Source organism: Semicossyphus pulcher, unplaced genomic scaffold (genome assembly GCF_022749685.1).
Source record: "Semicossyphus pulcher isolate SPU_LCO1_2020_fin unplaced genomic scaffold, fSemPul1.0.p SCAF_8, whole genome shotgun sequence".
Classification (NCBI taxonomy): domain Eukaryota; kingdom Metazoa; phylum Chordata; class Actinopteri; order Labriformes; family Labridae; genus Semicossyphus; species Semicossyphus pulcher.
This window is the reverse complement of record NW_027211759.1, coordinates 25152281-25175694: the sequence shown is the minus strand read 5'-3', so window position 1 is coordinate 25175694 and position 23414 is coordinate 25152281. Positions and strand designations below refer to the sequence as shown.

The 23414-nt window shown below is 40.7% G+C and overlaps 1 protein-coding gene across 2 annotated transcripts in view; it reads right to left on the bottom strand.

The window, feature by feature from the left end:
• Positions 1-23160, bottom strand: part of necab2 (N-terminal EF-hand calcium binding protein 2) — a 159399-nt gene extending 136239 nt beyond the window's left edge. Inside the window, exons 1-2 of one of the 2 annotated variants that reach the window (XM_069685849.1) lie at positions 22834-23160; positions 16043-16067 (exon numbers count right to left, since the gene is read on the bottom strand). In XM_069685849.1, coding sequence (XP_069541950.1) covers positions 16043-16067; positions 22834-23160 — 352 coding nt within the window. The remainder of the gene's footprint in view (positions 1-16042; positions 16068-22833) is intronic. The other variant, XM_069685850.1, reaches the window with a different exon arrangement.
• Positions 23161-23414: the final 254 nt, after the last annotated feature.

Genomic DNA, 23414 nt, shown 5'->3' with positions numbered 1-23414 from the left:
CATGGACGACGGCATCCTCATAAAAGAAAAGATAAGGGAAGAGGAGAGGAGAGTGTAAGAAAGGGTCAAATTTTTCTTTTATTCTTCTTCTGTCAGAGTGCCGAGCTGTTGGGCTGCAGGAGGAAGAGAGGCTTCAAAGCAGACAGTTAACAAGACACACACACATACACTCCCAATAGCGTGGATGACACTGAGGACAGCCTTCAGTAAAATGCACAAACAGCTTGACAGTTACAGTCTTTTTTAATTAGTCGAATGATGAAACTTTACATTGACAGCAACTTTCTGTGAAAAATTCTCTTGGAGGCCTACAGCAGTGCTAGATTACATTTCCTCATATCAATTTCAAGCATTCTTTTGTCAATATGCCCCGTGGTGCCAATCAATCCTTTGTTAAACCTGAGAGTGTCAGTAAAGAGCGGGAGATATACTGCCTCCTCATCCAATACTTCCACACAGGCAAGCGAAAAAAAGTCAGTGTTAGCCTCGAGGTTTACAAACAGCCGAGGATGAAGCGTGTGCAGGATGTTGTTGTGACTGAATTTTTATGAGCTGCCAATATCTGTCGCCTGAAAATAGAAATTCTGGCCTTTAACCCGGTGATGTTTTTGTGTGTTCATCTTGGCAGCAGTGTGATTTAAATACAAGATACAGAGATAAGGGTCTGCACAGGGATGGCCGATATGCTGATTTGTGAGCATCTATTACTGTAGCCGAGTCCTGTGTGTGGTTGAATGGAACAGAAATAATACAGGAATTAATCATTCCTCCGAATCAAATATTTGTATGAGAATGTCCTGAGGTGTCTGATTAATAAACAGAATTCAGATGTTTTTTATTTTGTTCAGTCCTCTTCAGGGTCACTAGGGACTGGTGGCTGCAGGCTTGTTAACAGAGAGGAACACAATAGGCCTGTCGTCACTGTGAGCACGGAAGAAAGCCTCATTTAGATGTGTTCAATAAAAAAATAAACCTGAATAAAACCTCTTGCTGTGAGGCGACTCTGCAAACCATCGAGTCTGCCTTTAGCACTCTGAAACCCATTTTCTCTCTGGATGTAGAAACTGGTGTATGTCTGTGGGTAACAGATTCTGTACTAAATGCCAGCTGCACGGCCAATATTAAATCGAACTCGACAGTACGTCAGCGAGGTGTGTCAGTAATATTGGAGCAGCTGTGATGTGACGGCAGAGCCATCGCTGCAGGTGTGGAGGGAGGAAATTAAATATCAAATAAAAATTTAAATCACACTAAAATCAGAGAAGACACTGATGGCAAATGTGAGATAACGTGCGAGTATTTGTACAGTGATCACTACACTCTTACACAGCTGGCATCATATCTGATGCTGCAACATGTAAGAATGAAAATAAGTTCTGAAAACGACACCACAACAGAACTGTTACCAACACATGACACTGGCCTCTTTAGTTAACTATATTCATGAGGCAGCATTCTTGGCTTTCAAGTGGGCTTACAACCAACTATTATTTTCATCCTTATGTTTAGCTGAGAATACAATGTGTCTTGATCTTGCTTGTTTACTTCATCAAACTCAAATACCAAAACATAATTAGTATGATTTTATACATTTAAAAAAGGCAGTAAGCCAGAAAACTTTGAAAGGTGGAACCAGCAAATGTTTTGCAAAGTGACAATACTTTATCATATTTACCATTTGTTTTAGCCGGTTAGCATGCCATTATTTGCTAATAGGCACTAAACAATGGAAAAAAACAAAATCTCAATGTGAGGGGAGTTTTGCTCCCTTTGAGATATTTGGTTAAAAACCAAACATGAACAACATTGTAAAACATTGTGATGAACAGAAAAACTCATGGCATCATCATAGTCATTGCGATATTTCACCAAAGCGATGGCTGACCAACATTACCATCCCTAAAGCCATGCTGATATCTCTTCACATGGAGCAAACCATCAATTAATTAGTTAAATAGTTGATTATTGATTTTTTGTTGATTCACTTATTGCTTCACTGCCTTTCAGCTTCAGACAAAAAAAACCCACCTGAAAATCAAAATGTTTTTGTCCCTGAGCTCAGTTTGTCCTCAGATGAGACCTGAGTGCAGATTACGAACTGAAGGCCAACAGCTGCCCACAGTGTGTGACAAAAACCTCAGTTAAGTGCTGTTAGTCTAGTGCAAAGGAATTTTTTGGGGGGGTTGGGGGGTTGAGGTTACCTTTGGTACTTGGTGTCATAGCAACAGCCGACCAAAGGGCCTCATGGGAGGAGCACAGGAGGATGCTGTAACCAAGGGCAACTGGGTGGTAACTAGGGGTAATGTATTCTTGTTCAGTGCATTATTACAGGATGCTAAAAAAGTCATGAAACCTGACTTTACCTTTGTGTGAAGTAGGTCTTGGCTTATTAATTATCATGAGGGTCTTTCATCAGGGATCTGGGGAATTAGAATATAATTGCATGTGTATTGTAAGCTTTGGAGTCTGTGATGAGCAAACAGTTATATCTAAAAGTTAGAGGAGTATAAATAGCTCACAACAGTGCTGACAATACAAAGCTCAGTTTTCAGTCCACAAATAAAAGCAGTCACTGTTTGAGGACTTCATCCTGTTTGATTCCCCCTAAGAGACCTCTAGGCAGAGTCATTATGCTCATGACACACACACTTTCAGACACACCCGGCAGGGCCATGGTGTTAATTATGAGGCACGTAAATGTCATGTCTTAAGTGCCCCTGGTGCTTTCAGGCTCATAACAGAAGACCCCCACTCTTCCTATAATACACACAGATGGTGTGCACAGATTCTAATCAGAGTACACACATCCTCTCCTGAGTGGCAGCTCCCAACCGCTGCTCATTAAGAGAGAAAAAGTCAGGAATTAGCAGGCGCGGCTAGAATCTCTCCCAATATGAGTCTCATAGAAGAACAAACACGGAGCAGCTTTGTTCTGATCATCAGCTCTGCCAATCATCCACTATAACTGTGCTCACCATGGTAACCCCGCTGCTTTTTGACAATGAGGAGCCTGACTTTTCAAGTTGCTGCAGCAGGTACTTCCTCTGCTACTAATGATTCGATTTAGCAAATAAGCATGTTTCATAGCGAGATAATGGAGTCTGCTTCTCCAAAAGCCTGCATTGTTAGATATCACATAACTGATCACTGAGATTGTAACTTAAAGAGGATGGAACACATGCTGCAGGCGGATTACATTCATGACTAGCTGGGGACTTTGACGTAGTTGTTATAAACAAACATGCCACAAGTAAATGACTAATGGCATTACAAAAAGGATATGATGCTAAAAACACACAGCCCTTTTAGTTTTAACACTAAAATGAAGAGTCAATCAGTGGATTGTATCCAGAAGATTGTCTTTTCCTTTTTTTTTTTTAAGTTCAACTTTGTTTTACCTTTTACACCAAGACTCCCATTCTTAATTTCCCCCCTGCAAAACACACACACACAGAGACACACACGTACACTGCACAGCACACAATTGCTGCATGTAATCCAGTCAGGACACAATACAGCCCTGATCTCATCACCGTTAGTTTGTTCAGATGCTCAGGAGGATCTTTGTGTGTTGGTGCACATTGTGATTAAGCGTGGAAGAGAAAGTGGATGAAAAGGTCACATCAGTGAAATCAATGATTGCCTCTCGCACCTCCGGCTCTTAAGTAGAGAATCTGGCTGGACTGATTAAAGGCTTTGCTTTGTTCCTGATGGCTTGTTTAGACTCATAATTTCTCTGGCCTTTGGTTTCAATCTTTTCCTTTTTCATGACATCAATCAATAGTCTGAGAGGGGCTTAAGTACTGTGCGAAGGTTCATTAAAGGTGATTGTGAAGGTCGCTAACAAACATTGTAAAAACGTCAATCTGATAGCGCAAACGTGGTTAGTTTGGTACGTCTGTGATTTTGGAAAGCATAACTTGTAGAGGCGTATTTGCATCTCAAAAAATAAAAAAACAACAGCACACTGCGTATTTTTAAGGGATTTCTGAATGTTAAGACAATGGTGGTATGATATACTTAGACATGTAGGTCACATTGAATCTTCAAATAAATCTATTATGTATAAAGGAGTGATGACTCAGAGAACAAGCCCAGCTTTTTTGGCAGTTGGGCTGTCTTTAAAGTACCTTAACAGTTGTGTTACAGCCAGAGCTGCTGCTGCTGCAACCTGTGTTGATTGTTTCATGACTAGCCAGTTGTTTTTAGAACACTTGACTCATCTCTTCTGCAACAGCACTGAAATTTGCTTTTAAAGTGTCTTATTTGACCAAACCCTGTTTGTGAGTCTGTTTAGTTCACCTATTGCCTGCTCGTCCTTTACTTTGATATATCCCTCTGTCACACACTGAGAGCTCGGTGTTCTTTGGAGATGAAGGAGGGATGGACAGAGGACAGTAAGGGTAGAACAGCTACACAGGCATGGAGAGGATCTGGAAGATACTCAACAAAAACTCCTCCTCCTGAGGGCTCTGCCGCGGTTTTGCAAACTTAATGGGAAAGATGCAGAGGATAAACATTAGCTAAGATCTCAACCATACAAGCAGGACCATCTCTGCTTCCATCTCAACATCAGAGGAAACACCAAGCTAAATGTGGTGGTGATAAAAACAGCTGCTTTCCCGCCCCCTGTGGATCTTGCTAGCTTCTAGGCGTAAGATGGTGGAAGTAACAACCTCTGTCACATCTGTATCCTGGAGTGGCAGACAGCAGTGTTACCAGAACGCAGAGAAAAGGAGGAGGCCTCTGCACAGCCATGCAAAGATTTGAACAGAGAATGGTAATCTTGATGCTGAGCTTAATCATGGTAGAAATCTAAGGAACTGATGGGATGACATTTCACTCTAAATGTAGTTTATTATTGAGTTATGGAACAGGAAGAGACACCTGGGAGTGATGGAAAAGGAATACAAGGGAAGGGAGGAAAGAAAAAGCGGGAAGGGGTTGCAGTCAGGCGGGACAAGGAAGAGAAGGAGAAGAGGAAGGATAGGGTGCCAGAAGTCCGCTCATCCCCAAGGCAGCTTTGTTTCAGCAGTGCTGCCAAATGCCTCGAGCTCCGAGGCCCAGGTTAAAGAGCCTTGGGACAGCCCGCTCTACTGAGAGGGAGGCAGAGAGGGAGGAAAATGGCAGTTGGAACAGAGAGGAAAAATGGACAGAAGGGAAGAATGGCAGTTGTTTGAAAGGATTTTGTTTCACTGACAAAAACAGACACAAGGAAGAAAGCAAATTGTTCTTTAGGACTCTGTTTAAGCAAAATAAATAACTATGATAAAATCATTAGTGAGGTTAACATTTAAGGAACCTTTAAGGAGCCTTTTTTGCAAAGTTCATACTTTGAACTTCTGAAACCGAAAACTAAGCCCCCTCACTCTATCAGACTTTTTTCAACAATCCTCCAATCCAGTTTTATTAAAGGGGAATGTTTATAAAATTACTATGCTGTGTCCAAAGGCTTCTATTTCACCTTTGTGCTCTTGCATTTTTCATACTGTGCAAATATCCCAAGTGAATGAGCAGTAAAGGGAGGGGACTGATCCCGACCCAGCAGAAGGCAGAAAGCACCAGGTGAGGAAAAATGTCTTCAAAGGGCGTCTTAACTCTCAGCCTTTGATCCAAATCCAGACGACCAAAACCGTGAACAAAGAAACTGGAATCCCCTCTGGTCTCCTCCCTCGCTCTTTCTTCTGGAGGCCACCAAAGGAACCTGCACAGAATCCTTTCTTCTTTTTCTTCTGCTGTTTCTTTCACACCATAGCGCTCCTGCAACACAGCGTTAACCCATTCACATCTGCTGTAGGGTTGGGTTTGTTGCTGGAAACTACAGGAGCCATGTTGTATCACGTAAAGCCTGCTGTCTGGTCATCTCATGATATTGTGACGCTATAAATGTCTACTATGTGGACCAAGTGCTACCATGGATACTTGCCGTAGATACTAGATCATACTCACAAAAATATGAAATGGAATCTGTATAGGTCGGCTGAAGCAAGCAGCTCCTTATAACCCATCCTTACCTTTATAGCACAAATTACCATAGTAATTGTAATAGGAGAAACCATAAGTCAGGGAGGTAGTGTAAAAAGTGGGGAAGTCTGAATCGTTGATGTCAGAGGTGTATGAATGGATCAAACAAATCCAGGACTTTCACTCCTTAGATTGGTGTTCATGTCATGTCATTGTTAGTATCTAACAAATTGTGGTCTTAGGCACCAAAACTGGTTAGGTTTAGAAAAGGATCATGGTTTGGGTTTATAAAATGGTTAAACATTGCCTTTTGTTTTCACACAAGATGCAAACAGCAGCCTGTTCAAACTAGGTATGGGTCAAGGTTGGTGGTTCAATCCCCAGCTCCCTCAGGCTACATGTCGAAGTGTCCTTGGGCAAGACACTGAATCCCAAATTGCTTCCGGTGGCAGAGCCAACAGTGTGTGAATGTGACGACTGATTGACAGTTGGGCACTTTACGTAGCAGTCTCTGACTGACTAGAAAAGCACTGTGCAGTCCATTTAATAGTCGAATAAGTAAGTAGAGTTTATTTGGCATAGCACCTAGTTCCCTTTCTGTACAATGGCTTTCAACCAGATAGGCTTTCCTGGCCAATGTCAGCACAGTATGACTAGCCAATCAACACATTATTAGCCAATCACCACATTATCATTAGCCATTCACCACATTATCATTAGCCATTTAATAGTCGAATAAGTAAGTAGAGTTTATTTGGCATAGCACCTAGTTCCCTTTCTGTACAATGGCTTTCAACCAGATAGGCTTTCCTGGCCAATGTCAGCACAGTATGACTAGCCAATCAACACATTATTAGCCAATCACCACATTATCATTAGCCATTCAGCACAATAGGGCAGGTTTAAACAGATATCTTCTTTGGGAAACAAAAACGGTAATGCAATGATGTATGTGGGGCACTTCAGGTGTGTGAGTGTGTGGAGGAGCTTTCTGTTCATCTGGACTAGCCTGTATAAAATAAAAGCTGAAGTCCTATTATAGTAGGAAAAAACTTGTTTGTTTTGGCATCATGTTGGCTAAAACTTAAATGTGTTCTTGTGTAAAAAGCATGCAAAAAAATTTTGCAATAGTGAGGTCAGCAAGATACTAGTCTTAATGTTAATATTGTAAGATAAGTTGATGTGTACTTATTGTAACAGGTCTATATGAGAGAGCGGTCGATACAGCGTATTACAGAACAGCATGTTTCATTAGGGTGCCTTTGTTTTAAGGTAACTTTAAGCTTCAGTTATCTGACAAATCACACAAAATACGACATTTTTTTCCTTCATTTGAGACTCTTCACTGTTAACAGAAACAGTAGACTTTTGAGATTTAGCTCATTGACAGTGAGAATAGTCTTGTTAGGACTAAGATTGGATCAATGTTACGGAGACATCAATCTTGGATCCCATCGGCTATAGTCTGAGACGATACAGCCTCTGGGGACACTGGCGAACGCGCCGGGCGGTAAGCAATAAACGACTTCCCGTCAAGACTTCCTTTTCCGCGTGCTGCATTGTTGCAGAAAGAGAAAACGTTTTCTTGTAATTTACTTATTATTAACGGATCTTACCTTTGCCAAAATTTCAACATCATGATACAGATTTGTAAGACGTAAAAATTCAAGCTTTGTCAGGCCTGTCCTCAAGAGGAGAAGAAAACTTTTAATCGATGTGATGCATTCGAGGAAGTCGCGAAATCTGAACACTGAACGGCTTTCGTGACACAGCATCAAGGGAATTCATCTCAAGTAAAATTTTAGATCTAGAACAGATTGTTAGCTGTTAGCATGTAGATGTCTGTTTATAGAGATTAATAAGAAGCTAAATCGTCATCAGATCACGCTGGTGGGAGCCGGGATGGCATTATGGCGGATTACGTTCCGCCTGCTTTTGCTCTCCTCACGGACTGTTTTTCTCGCATACGCCGCAGCCTGCTGATACGTGATTCGTCAATATTACTCGGACTACAAGCGTAGTTCAAACAAATACCAAAACTATCTACTATCTACTATGTAGAATCTGTAAATAGAGATTACAGAGACATAAATGCAGGAATATTTTTTCCGTTACACCCTTCAGCTGTTGTTTTCATATACTGAAAGAAGGCATTGGACTTTCCAAGAATTTAATAAGATGAAATAGTGAGATAAGGACCTGACTTTCTTGTCATCTCCTACAGCAAAAACACTTTCCTCTCTCCGTGTTTTCTCCTCCTCTCCTGCCACTCCGACAGAGCTTCCTCTCTCTTTTCTGTCGTCTCTTCTGTATCTCCCTCAGCGTGCAGCACTCTGGGGCTTGTTAGCAGCAGTGTCGGTGATTAAAGACTGCAGGTAATTAGATACACATGACACCATTCTGACTGACTGCCTGAGTGATGAGCTGCAGCTCCTCCCGGCAGAGAAACGGTTCAAAGTCTTTCCACTCGTGTTTTAAAATAGAAACATTATGTCCATTATAATTTTGTGTGCTGTGCCGTCATTTTAAACACTAGAGACTTTGAACATTCAGGTATGTGAGGTTGTAGGTTAGTAGGTTTCTAGGTATATACATGTCTACTAATAAAGAATGTTATAGCTGATGTGCAAGATTGCCTTATCCAGGTTTTTCCACCTCAGTCAAACTCATTAGATTTCTTTATGTGATTGGAGCTGCAGTGCTACAATGTTTTAATCAGAGCAATTTATTTTCACACTTTTGGTTACATTCTGATTCGTTTTAGTTGCTGTACAAGGGTAATTATAACACATCAGTGTGTGTTCACCATGGTTTACAACACTTAGCTTAGCATACCACCAGTCTGACTGAATGCAAAAGTAACTAAATCTGCCCACCATCACCTACTAAAACTCTGTATCTCATATGTTTATTTTATACTTTTATACTGTTGGACTGAGACTTCTCTCTATTAACAGCTCTAGCATAAAAACGCAGAATCTGTAAGCAAGTGACAAGATTTTGTGCACTGGAAAAGTTCTGATGACGATTTAGTGATTAACACTTTTTGGATAAATATATAAACGGATATCGGCATGCAAGTGCAGCTAACAATCATCTTATACATCGTCTCTCAACCCCAGCTTCATTCTAGCTTATCAAGATGCAAGTTGGACCGTAAACAATATCAGCGCACAGAAAATGAAGTCTTGGCTGTAGGTCCTTTCTCATTAACAGCTGGCTACATCAGAATGCCTGAAAAGTTGGCTGTCGCTCCCAGAGGCTGATTCATCAGGCTGAGTCATCAGACGATGACCATTAGGTTCGGAGATTGGGACAGAGCCAGACTAGACCTGTTTCCAACCTTTATGTTAAGCTAAGCAAACCCATCACAAATAGTTGTCTTGAACACGTCATCTGACTCGTAACTAGAGAGCAAAGAAGTATATTTGCCTAAAGGTTCAACTCCTGGGGAGCAGCTGCCACAATAATCTTCAAAACAGAATTTTACTGTTTTGTTTTTTTACAGGGGGTTTTTGTTTGTTCTGTTTTTCCAAGATTTAGATGAGAGGGTTTACACCAACCTCATGTCTCTGCATTATCTTTAGCTATACTATCTGTAACAGTTAGGGCCCGATCAGACAGAAAGCGTTTTAGCAGCTCAGCTTTTTTGTCATTGTTTTCAGTGAGAGGGACGCTTTTTGTGCGCTGCTTTTGCGTTGCAGAGCACCTCGCGTTATTGTGCTGTGCGTCTCGCGTTTTTGAGGAAACACTCTGAGCGCCTGGAGTTGAAAAAACTTCAACTTAAATCAGAAAAGCATTCTCATTGTCCAATCAGATGAATGCAGAGGTGGGTCTTCTGTCAGTTTACAATATAACAGTTAGGTTAATGACAGCTAATGATTCGGTGGTTGCCTTAACAACAGTAGAAAAAAAAAGGTGCAGTGAGCTGCTCTTTTGTTAACCGCAGGCTTAAACAGAAAAGGCCGTGCGGTGCGCCTCACGTTTTTGAAGCCTGTAAAACGCGCTCTGTCTGATCGGGCCCTTGGTCTGGCTCTAACCAAAGATGATTTTATAAACCAACAAGCAACTCAAATGTTGACAAATAAAAAATTTTGCATCTCAATAAGAAATGGCAAAATGGCAACTTGTAGTGTTTCAGGGAGTTATTACACACTGACTGGTAAAACTTGCTTTATAGATTAGATGTCAGAGTGGTATCAATCCTTAAAGTGTCAAACTATTGCTTTAACTATCATAAACATTCAGATGTCACTCTTAAAAACTTCTTCCTGGTTTGGGAAACAGACCGTTAACAGAGACGTATTCCAGTCTCTTCTTAAGACCTGTGCACCGGTGAATCAGCCGGCTCCTGTTGAATAAAGCATGAACTAAATGCTCCAGTAGGGCCATCATGCCGTCTGTCAGCACTGCCTCCTCTCTACCTCGTTTTTCACTCATGCCTGCCTCGTGTCAGTTTCTCTTTCTCAACCCAATTGTGTCTTGTTTTCTCTTTCTCTCATATATTCCATTTACAGTGTAAAGCAAGCTCTCCTCATCCTGCCTCACCTCCTATACATATCATTACTATCCTTCCTTTCCCGCCAGTCGTGCCCACTTTTGCCTTTGTTTGTTCAAATTAGGAACCAAAAAAAAGAGTGTTAAAAAAGTTGATAAAGGGGTCTCAACAGTGCTAGAAAGTTAACTTGGCAACACCAACTATAAATGAATCAATGAAGCAAGCCAGGACACAGTGGTCAAGTGATGCTGACTAATTGCCAAAAAAGGAAACCAAGCTTCATTTTTTCAGGCATTATCCAGGAAAGACTTGGCAAGATCACTGGAGTCATGGCAACTTGCTATTCTGTTTTAGCAATGGCAGTCTGAAAATAATGCTGACAAGGAGCCATGGTGGTTATCTAAGCAGCAAAGAGATCGATGCACAAAACTCACATTTCAACAAGAGTAGCAAAGAGGCTGATGAAAAATGTCAAAAGCTTAAATGATTTTGAAGTAGTTCAAGATGCTGTAGTTGCATACAGAGTTGAAACCTTTCTTCAGTCCCAGTAAATGAACAAATGCTTGTAATGTGAAGCATGAAGAAGATAATTGGGCAGAGAAAGCACAAACTGAGGTATCCTTGAAATAAATATTACCTTGAGATGACGGACATATTTTTACTTCCAACTGAATATTTAGGGACAGAAGACTGATTGAAATTATTCGCACATCTCTTCCATGAGAATAAAAGCTGTCTTATTTAATTTTGTGATAACGGGGAGAGACTGAATTTTTTGTTCAGGCAGAGACTGAGTAGTTAGTTTAAGCTATGACTCATATGGTGGAAACAAAGAACCAGAAACAGACAAACAAGAACAAAGAGGGCAGACTGATCTGACAGGTGGAAGTGCACAGCTTTTACACATTTAGGAGCTAAGTATCCAGACATACAACCTAAATGACAAATTTTCTCTCATTAATGTCACATTCAGGAGCTCTGTTTGGACATACAGAACAGAAGCAGCTGCCCCCTCCTGTTTGCTTTTAGCGCTGAGGTTGTAATTCTGTCTAGTCCTGACAGCCCGGATAAACAAGCCTCCCTAAACCCGTCTGCTTTCTGTCTTTATGTCAAACACTGTCACGATAATTAGCAGATGGCTGATGAGTCACAAGGCAAGACACAAGAGAGAGAAAAAAAACTACCCGCTAACTGATGAGAACACGGACAAAAAAATTCTGGTTGTGTAGCTGTCCCTCCACCAACTCGTCAGAGTCCAAGGTGTCAAAAACATGTTTCCCCCCTAACAAGATGAGTCTCAGTTAAAGGACCAGCACAAGCATGGCTGCCTCACACAGATGTTCACACTGATACTGCTCTAATTCAAAACCACTCCCTGCTTCACTCACTCACCATTCACCGTAGATGACTCTATACTGAGCAGCAAATTGAGATTTTGGAAACTTGTGAATCATGTTTATTACTAAAATGTTCTATGTGATGGTGTTGAAACTACAAGTCAAAGTAGTGAAACTATGAGGTCACAGTTCAGAGCAAAAATGTCACACTATGAGAGACCAGAAAGTAACAATGTGCAATGTAATAGTTTGGTTAACAACAAGGGCAAAGCCACGACAATGGCCTGTAGGAGAACAATACTGCACAACTATGTCAATTCAACATGCTATGAAAAAATGCAGAATGCAGAAAGCCAAACAAAGAAATGAACAGCAAACACAGTGTAAACATAGAAATGATGCAAAAACAAAAGAAGAAAAACACAAAATGCTGCATTTCAAGAGAACACAACATTGCATGCCTCTAGAGGGAGTGCCAAGTGGAACGGATTGAATTGCGACCCGAGAGAGAGAGAGACACTGAATTTGATGGATTTACTGTCAGTCACACAACAATTTAGACAAGAGCAGAGCCACACAGACAAACACTACTGTATTATCATATAGCTAACTGCATTATCACACAGCTAACTCACTGCTGAATTGAGTTTGGTGACTTTACAGATTTCCCTGCATCATTCTGCATAACTACGATGGAGGGCATAATAACTGACATGCACTATCAGTGTGCAGGGCCTTCAGGAAAAGACTTTTCTATTGTAAAGGTTTTTAAAATGTGGATAAATTCTCTCTACCGAATGAAAAGAAAATACTTATTCATGACATAGCTGTTGATGCACAGGTGTCATTCATAATAATAAAGATGGTGGCATTACATTTTTATCGGACATCAGTTTTGAGGTCCTGGTATTACCACTTTACTTGGACACATAAACAGAATACAGCAGTTGTGCCTTCCCTACAATGACAAGTCCAAATGTCCGCTGTGCATGAGATCTGTTTGTGCTGTGTACAATGAATTATGGGTGATGGACTAACACAAGTCTGCATATATATACACAGCTGGGATATCGCTCTTTACTTTTGTGTGCATTCCTTTTTTCTTTTTAAAAAGAAGGTAAACGGGAGTCCAAGCTGTATATAAATGTGTCTGAATACATTTATTCTGGTTCCAAACATATGGTAAAGTATAATTACATTTTGAGCTTTAGGAGTCCAGATGGAGGTCTTAGTTCATCTTTAGAAGTGTCATTTCAATGCAAATATATGTAACTTGATTGCAATCAGTCAGCAGTTACAGAAAATGTGAAATTAAAATACTACACCAAGTTATAATATCATAAAATGTTTTATTGTACCGGCAAACATGAAGTATCAAACAGCAGCAGCTTGATGGACTGTGTCATATAAGAGGCGCTGCTGCAAGTGCAAACAGCAAACTAAGTGCTGTCGAGATGATGCAACTGTTTCATGGAATTATTTCCTGCTGAAACACTCCACCAGCTGCATAACAATGGCTTCGAGTCAGCCGTGATGATGACAAAAACACACTCAGAACCGGCACGTACACATGGAAACATGGGGCATACTGATGCACTTATGTTATACACTGGCACACACAAAAAATGCTCAGCAATGCATGCAAGTTGTACGAGAAGAAGGCTGGATGCACACACACACTAATGCAAGCGCATACACACACTCTCCCTGACTTGCTGTTTCAGCAGCTTTGGGGCACGATGGCCGGCCCTTAAATCTGTGCTATGAATGTTAAGACAGAACTTGGCCAATTAAAACTCAATTACAACCCGGTTGTCAGATATACGATACTCTCTCTTCCTCTTCCACTCTCTGCTCTTCTTTCTCTCTCTCTCTCTCTCTCTCTTCCTAGCCTCCTCTCACCTTCGAAGTCTTCCTTCTCCTGCCTCTCCTTGAATCAATCTCTCTCTCCATGCACCTTCTTTTCTTTTTAACAATTCTCTCCTTTCCCTGTTAGCATCTCACTACTGCCTCTCTCACTCATTAAAACAGTTCCCCAGTCGTCTCCCAGTGGAGAGGAGAAGGATAAAAATAGCTCTTCTTCAGCTTGTGCTCACTGGTTCTCTTTTCCCGGCTTGCGTTCCATACATCAAATAACTACGTTTCTTCATAATAACCATTGTTTCTTTTCTTACTCTTTGTTCCTCACTGACTATCAGTCTCTCTATTCTCTCGCTCTCAAGCCCCCCACCAAACCACACTCATATCTGCCTCTTTAAAGACAGTTAGCAGCTATGTGTTTCTAGCACCAGTAGATTTATTGAGACTCTTATCATAAAGTTGCACACAATCCTACAGCTTGTTTGAGAGCTGCTTGATCGTTGCTGCGACTGGTCTGTGTTGGGATAAGATTAGCATGAAATGAAAACTTGATTTTTGTTGTTTCTTGACTGACATGCTATATCTGAGCAGTTTGTAACTAGGTAGTGAAAGCATTTCAATTGTAGACAGTTGACGCTGCAGTCTGCTGTAAAGGCACAATCATCTCTTAGAAACTCCTGGCAAGATAAGAATGCTATCGAAAGCAATGATGTCAACAGTTAAATCATCTGGAAAAAAAACTGTTTATGCTCGCTGGTCTACAAGTACATTTGATAAATGGATTTTGTGCAGTGTGTATTCTCACACATACACAAAGCTAGTGTGCCAACAAGTAATGAAACAGAGGCAGGATGGATGACTAAGCAACAACTAAATAAACTGCCTTGGTAGTGTAGATTAAAGTGAACAGATATTGTCTTTACAGAGATGCATTTTGGGAATGTAGCGGTGCTGCAGAGGAGGAAAGCCGAGAATCAATCTGAGACAAAGCAGTGCTTGGATAGCAGAGAAACCCCCTCCATACATGCATCCACTCACACACACACACACACACACACACACACACACACGCACACATTGGAAGAGCAAATGGCCATCTGGCTGTTTTGAAGGCAAAGCTTTTTTATGCTGTTTCCTCATTAGTTAAATTCTTTTTTTTGTCAACAGGACAGTCACAGGATAAAAGAGGCGAGGAGGAAAAGGATGAGAAAGAGGAATGATGGATAGAGATGGAAGAGATGTAAAGGGAAAAGGCGACAGAAGGATGTGGAGAAGATGAAGAGATATAGAGAGAGAAAGTAGCAGCACATGCGATGCCAGAGGGTATAAACAAACTGCTCACTGGCACAGCTACACAGTGATATAAACTTCCCCTTTGGAAACTCTTTTAATGTCCCAACATGCTAAAAATACAGCACACAGCAGATCAGACGGCAGACTTTCAGCTCGGCAGTTTCCAGTCAACATGGACATAAATCTCATGTTTATATGGAAACACAATTATCTGTCTGAAAAGCTAACCCACAAGGCCAAAGAGTTCAGGAAAAGTTTATATTTTACTCTCTTTTTGTGATTTGTTGTCCCTGGAAGCACAGCTTCATATGCAAACATAAAGAGAGAATACATACTGCTGCCAAGGCGAGGCAATCCTGTAAGGTTGTCCTTTTCTTTAACCTTTCTTTTAAACAAATATTTTGACATTTCATTAAAAAGCCCAGGTTCTTCCATTATACCAGGGTGCAAGCAGGCATAATGCCTTGGCCATGAAACAGTGGAATGCAGCCAATATTACAGTTATTGGTGACAACAGAGCTGGAAAAGTAAAAATAAATTGCTTTGAAGTTAAAATATGCATCTGGATGAATGTGCATGAACACACACAGAGATGGACAGTTCCATCAGTACCATCGTTTGTCACAGAACATCAGGGAAATTGCTCTATTGACCTATTCTACAGTGTAACATTGTCGATAACAAAACAACACAACATTAAATGTAGTTTAATGTGTTGTTTATTTGTGCCAATAAATAAATGATTATCTTAAGTATTTTTCATCAAAATCTGGTCTCAGATTTCTTGCTTACTAAGACGAACACATACACAGACTGATTGGATGATAAAACCCTTCTTGGCTGAGGAAGTTATAATAATGCTAATTAATCTCAGATCATAAATGCTGCATTATGTGTAAAGCTGTGAATCTTCTTCAATCAAAGTGTCTCACATTTAATCAGTCTGCTTATCAGAATACATAATTTCATTAGCTTTAAAAGTATCAGAAATATCATTAATGGATAATACCAAAAAAAAACATATGAACAAACATTTTCAGATTAATTTTCTGCAGAGAGCAACTAAATTCAAGTCAATAAATTCACTTACCATCTTTGTCAGCTCTTCTGAATATCTGCGAAAACAAAGCCAGACAGTGTAGTTAGTATTATTGAAGGTATTTGCACAGAGATCCAGCTTAAAAGCATTGTATACAGCATTTACTGTTTTTAGGTAGAACTGTGTATCAACTGCACAACATTACAAAAGGGAACTGGTCCTCATACTGAACCCTGGGGAACTCCATTGTTGATATCTAAGAATTTGAGGTGTCCTGATTTGCTGAACCAAGCTTCATTTAAAGATTTTGTAAATTGAAAATGGTTGAATAGAAATAAATGTCTGGCAGTGTAAAACTATAACTATGATGTCTACTACTACTACTATGTCGCTCTCATCTAAAATACATGCAGTTTTAAAGATTGTGAAAGAATCTGAACAAAGTTTGATCCACGACTAACTGATTACTTGCTGTATACTTGTGCTACACATTTCAGTCATCTATGCACACACAATTCTAGGAGCTAATACATAGCTTCAGTGAAAGTGTCTTTCCCTATGGAAATGAAAGTGGCAGGTCTGCTTTTTTCCATCACTGTTTCAGAGTGTGATATAAACTGTTCCCACTCACACTGCCAGAAAACGGCACAATGACATTGAATAAGTGAAAGACTGATATGGGAATACAAAAGATGAAATAAACATATGGAAAGAAAAGGAGGAGGATCCTTATTTCCCTCAGAGACAACCTGTCACCAGTTGACTGTGGTAACAGAACAACTGTTCTTGTGAAGGACAAATCTGACAACTTTAATAGACACCTTTCCAACTGACAGGGCATGAGTGTACTACATGATTTTGGTTGGAGGATCTGAAGGATCACTCTTTTGAAAATTAAATGGGGCAAAGCTTATGAGAATTGCTACTTAAAATTATATGAATGGCTTCAAAAGGGGGGGCACAAATCAGTGGAGGACATGAGTATGTCCTCTTCTTTTACAGTTTATGGTACTAGGAGGCTGGCAGGGTAAAACCTGTTTACTGTCCGGGTTCAACTAATACAGACATTTGCATACATTCTCACATGCAGCTCATCCAAGTTATGTCTGCCAAGATAGTCTTAAATATATAGGAAGGCCCTCTGGGATACCAGACTAGCCTATAACTCATCATTAATAGAGAAAATGAGACCAATCCTCGGTTTCTTTTCAGAGCTGTAGAAAGCCTGAGGGACTCAAAGCTCTATTAAGCCATGTTTTTCTATAACCATCAGCTGTAATAACTTTATCAGCAGCTTCTATTATAAAGCTCTCATTATTTGAGAAAGGAACCAAAGAAACATATATTTTCTTCAATCGACCTTACGAAACTGATCTGCAATTATTTCTTTTTTTTAAATTATTTTTATTGGCTTTTGCCTTTATCACATTGCACCTTTGCACTATTGTCTCCTGTCTAAAAGTGTTGTTGTACTTTCTTTAAATAATGTATATACATATATATTTATATATATATTAATAATTTGTAAAATATATTTGTATCCATAGGTCTGTAGTTTTAGATTTAGTTTTTACTGTCTAAGCGTCTGTGTTACCTTGTCTAACCTGTCCTTGTTTCTAAGTTTAGTATGTCTGTCTAGTATGTTTGTCTGTACATCAAGAGCAAAGAAACACACATACTTGGCCAATAAAGCTGATTCTGATTCTAATCTTAACTATCAACCTGTCTCTTAAACCCCATCCCAACTAGTTTGCTTTTAAATGTCATACCCTTGTTTAGCACTTCTTTACTAGATGTGATCAAAATGTCTTTATTACCAGCCGCTTTTTCACAGTCCATTATAGTGGCTGTTATTAAAAGTTATCTTGAAAAATCTACTCTTCATCCAGGCCCTTTAATCAACTTGACACCAACATCCAATGTTTCCATCCTCTCTGAGATCATGCAAAAAGCAGTCACCAATTTGTTTTGGAACTTCCAACATAACAGTGGTTTATTTGAGGGGTTTCAGTCAGGATATACAGTGCACCGTAGCAGCACAGGTGAAAGTTACCAAAGACCCTCCAATTGCTTCAGACAAAAGATTGTTTCTGTTCTTATGCTGTTAGAAATTAGTGCTGCTTTTGACATCATTGTCCTACTTCCGAGATTGATTTCAGATTGTACACATTAATGATGAATCCTCCATTTGCCAGAAAGGGGAGTTCCACAAGGTATTTCATCAGGATACACGATTTCTCTAGGCTTTACTCTGACCTCAAGCACCACCGTAGGGTTTCTGGAAGTGATATTTGATCAGGACGTGTCTTTCCTAACATTGCTACAATCAGGCATTTCCTGCCTAAAAGAGATGCAGAAAAACTAGTTCATAGAACACAGTGACATTTCCTATTACCAGAATGCCCCAACAAGTCTCATAACAACCTCCAGCTGTTCAAAAATGCAGCTTCATGTGTACTGACAAGAAGTAAGGAAAGTGATTATATTCCTACAATATGAGCTCCTCTGCACTGGTGCCCTGTTCAATCTTAAAGTAATAATCTCGAAGAATTTGATTTAAATAAGTCCGTTAAGTCGCTATCTATCGCCAAATGAGGAAGCACAATGGTGATTGAGCCTATGGCCCACTGATGAAAGCCTTTCCATCTGCAGAATTACTGACTGGGTGTCTGGTGCGACTTTTGCTCATCTACAAAGCTCTTAATAGTCATGCATACATTTTGTGCTTATACAGTAGTTCTGTTTTCCCCCTGAACAGTCCACTCCCAGAATGTCAGCCTCATTGTGTTCATATAGTCCCAAAAAGCAGTACTGGAATTATGTGGCTCCTCTCCTGTGACATCACCTACCAGTTTGGTAGTTTGGTCTTGGAGGCAGATGGCACTCTTAACTTTCCCTTTGAACCTCGTAGTAAGGGCCGGCTTGCTGGCTTGCCTTGGAGCAACCTCGAGTTTATCTGCTTTAGGCTTGAACTGCTGGGGGTCACCCCATGATGCACAGAGATACTCTACTCCTCTCTCTCTCTCAATCTTTTTGCTTTCATGTCCCATTAATGCATGTTTGTCCTTATCGTTCAACCCAGTGCTTGCTCATGGTGGAATTGTTGAAATTGAGGATTTGATACTGTTTTGTCATGTGTGTTTGGAAATTGAATACTGTGGGGTATTGGACTGCTGGTTAAACTAAACAAACAAGTTAAATAAGTCATCTTGAGCTCTTAGCAAATCACAATGGGCCTTTTTTCACCTTTTTTCTTATATAATATGGACCAAACTATCAATCAATTAACTAACCAAGAAAATAGTCTGAAGATTGATGGATGACTAATTCCATACAGTCTGGGACCACAGTAGGACAGGGCATATGTCCTCATTGGGCCAGCACTCTTCTCTGTGCCTGGGAGCAGCTAAAAAAAAAACGATGAATCTTTTAAAAATAGAAATTAAACTGAAGGGGGTCCTTTGCTAGCCCTGCCCATCCTGTCTCCTGCTGGGGTTCCTGGTTGTGTTGCGAGAGGCGGCCTCTCTCATGGCCCGGTCCAGCTGCACCCCTAATTGCTGTATCATAATATCAGCCTGTTATTAACATATGACTGTCTCATTATAATTACAGATATATTGTGGTTTATATAATGAAAATTGTAATATATTACGATAACCTTAATAATATACCTATATAATGCTCTAAATATTTGACCAATACATTATTATCTAATGTATATTTCATTAATATATTTATATATACCAGAGATGTGGACTTGAGACTTGGTGACTTGGACATGAATCGACTCGAGTCACTGTTTTGATGACCTGAGACTCGACTTGAAGCATGATGACTCGGATGACTTGAGTGTGTTCATAAGTTTTGATGTTAGCTGTTGAGTATAAAATGATATAATTCCATGCTGTCAAGTTTCTGTCCAACTATCAAGTATGTACGCAGCGCAAACTGGGAATCATGATTAGACGACTCGAAAAGCTCTGTATGTGATTGTCATGATTGGATGACTGGCTGTCAGTCAAACTCCTTTGCTATGGCAACACGCAACATCAAAGACCCCCACTACCTGATGTTTTTTCCCAAAAGAGAAGCCTCATCAGTCGTACTCATTACTACTCAGTGCGTCTCAGAGCAGACCTTCATCATGGCTGCGTCTGTGCCAAGATAATACAGATACAATTCATTGTCATACTTTTTACAGGTTATATAATTTGGCCAATAATATCCTTATTAGATGGGCTACTAACACCTTGTCTTTTCTCTTTATATATCACAGGTAAGAGTGCTGTATCCAGGGGGGAAAAAAGTGACTTGACTTGGGACTTGACTTGCCTTAACTAAGGACTGGAATTGACTTGACTTGACTTGACCTGACTTGACTTGCCCAAGAAAAAATGTCACCATTTTGTCATGTCATCTTGCCGATAAAAAAACAAAGACATTAAAAAGTTAAGAGTACATGAACTAGTCCCATATCATTCACTCTAAAAATGTAATGCTGGTGTAGTTCTTGGTGCATCTAAGCTGTGACTGCAGCTATCTGAACAAGCCAAAGTTAAAATCATTAACTGTTGAAACACACAATGTTCTAAATGACAAGCTGTTCAGCATTGTTCTGCTCTCCAGCTGCACCCTGGGGTGCACTCAACTCAACACAAAACAGCCAACTACAGAGCTGCTGGAGACAGACAAGCTTGGGAGAGGAGGGAAAGTGTGGCAATGAGGAGGCGGTCTGTGTGTGCGTGTGGGTGTATGTTTGTGTGTAGAGAGTTGTAACAGAAATACAGAGTGAGAAAAAATTGAGAGACAGAAAAGCAGAGAAACAAAAAATGACTGAACAAAATAGAACCAGAAGACAGACTCAGAACAGAGGGAGGGGAAATGTGGCGTCTATCTCCTGACCTTATTAAGAATGGATGTTCTCTCGGCCTGACTGAGGAGAGGAGAGGGGAAAGAAAAGAAGAATAAAGAGGAAAGGAGGAGAGAAATGAAAGAAGCAGGGGCAGAGGACACAGGATGAAAGGACTTTAAAGAAAAGAAAGATAGGTGCATCAGGGTTGAGATGAAGGAGAATACAAGAACAGCAAAGGATGAGAAACAAGCAAGCATAGAGGCTATAATGAGGAGGATGCTTCCTGCAGACACACACACCAACATACACACACACAGCGCAATCACTCAAATCCCTCTGGAGTGGACATTTCCACCATGATAATAATGCTGGGGTCAATAATATTGGAAAAAGGCAAAAACCATTAACATTTCAAAGTTCAGGCCAATTCTGAAATTGAGCTGGAGAGAAAATGCCAGAAAGAGTTCACTGCTGCTTCCAGACAGGGCTGCTCGCATTGTGTATCAACCAATCAGTGTGAGTATAGCGCATAAATGTATTTCCATCAGCAGATATCATCTGATAAAGTGTAACAACAAGGATGTAATCATGAGGAAAAACATTGGAAAGTTCAATAAGAAAGAGAAGGACGTTCTGTAGAAAGAAATCTTTGCAGACAACTGTGTAACAAATCCAAATCTGCCCCCCACTGACAACATCAACGAGATGCAATCCAATAGTTAGATTATTGTACATTAAACGATTTACTCACATGTGATTACTGTGCACGTGTGCCTGAAGTGGTGAGAGAGTGTATGTCGAACATGAAAATGTTGATTCTTCAACATTACCTGCCAGCAACTCGAACTGATGAAACATAGTGAACAACAGACCACAATTTTCAAGTCACACAACAGCAACAATTCAAAGAGCCACTTTGGGTCCTGACTCAAGGCCTGAACCCTGCCACTGCATCTGCCTGAGTGGACAGTCTCCTGCTGGAGGAGGAGAATCAGCAGCAAATTGGAGTCCAGCCCATCAGCCCTCTGCACAACTACACACAAACACACACACAGAATAAGTTTACTAGGGTACTAGGATACATTGGCCCTCTGGTCTTGATCATAATTAGTTTTCCATGAACCCCTTCTTTCAGTTTATTTGGGTCACAGTCAGGGTCTTCTGAAAATGTTTTAATTTTCTCTTTTGTTTTCTACCCTATAAAATCGTTAAAACAACATCAGCTAATCTCCAGGGGAAAGATTTAGTGGGGCAATGAAGAAAGTTAACCCAATAGTGTTTATGGGCTGATCTACATAGATTTAACGCTGCGTAATTGGCACTTTAAATGCAAGAAGGCAGTTCCACTGGCCTCTCCGCGAGATGAAAGATTAGGTCGGAATTCTGAAACACTTGGATCAATAAAAATATGATAGTGACGAATTTTTATAAATATTAGGAGAATTGTGATAAATCTGTTTCATACAACCTAACACACAATCTGACTTGAGGTTCTGCTTTTACTGTGGGTACAGCTCCTGAGCGGGGAGGTGCGGTGTGCGTGTCGGACTTTCTTTGGACGGAACGTAGACCAAAAGTAAAGTACACTTTTACTGCACGGATTTGCATTCTAACTTTGTGTTGCTACAGTAAACAAGTATGTAAAGTACGCTAATCTTAAGATAGTTTTAGTCAATAGGATGCGAACAATACAAAAGTATATTTTTAGACTTCAGATGGAAGATAGTTATGCAAATTGCGTGTCCAGTCACCAGGAGGACACAGGTTGGACCCCTACAGACGCGTTCCTCACCAAATTGTGAGTTAACCTGGCTGATGTGCTGCTATAAGCTCGACCTACAAGCCTTAATACTTGGTTGTAAGATCGTCTCTGTGCGTAAGTGCGCACTGCACCGGTCTGTACGCACTGCTTAGTGATCGGTTTCATCCCGTGCAACCTTCCACCCAAACCTGTCAGGCTGACCATTGACCGGCGGGTCTCAATACTCACATCCAAAATAACGGAGATGCCTCTCCGCGGTTCCGGGGCGAAGAACTGCTCCTGAGCCACGGCCACCTCCTCCTTGCTGGAGGCGTACTCCCGGCTGGAGATGTTCTTGTTGTCGCTCATTTTGGTGACGATCCAGCGGACGAGCCCGTCGATTCCACCGGGCTGGGCGCCGCTGTTTCCGGACTGCGCTGCCGTCGCGGACTCGCTGTCCTGACTGGCTACGGGTTTCGGCTGCTCGCGGCTTTCTTGGGCTCGAAGTTTGGCTTGTTCTTTGTTGAGCAGTTTGTGGACTCCGTCCCTACAGTAGCGCGCTGCCTGCTCACACATCCTTTTGCTGCGGAGCGCTCATGCTGCGCTCTATGGGGGAGAGAGAGAAACCCCCCCCTCCCTCGTTACATCACAGAACCAACCCCAAAACACACCCACCCATCCTACACAGCCTACAAACCCCGTAAGTCTATTAAACGAAAAATATTCAGTGCAATCTTATGACTTAATGATATTACTAAGATTTGGTTATTGTGTAGGCTACTTTGTTTCAGTCGCTAACCTATGAACCATATTCTATAAAGACACAAGCC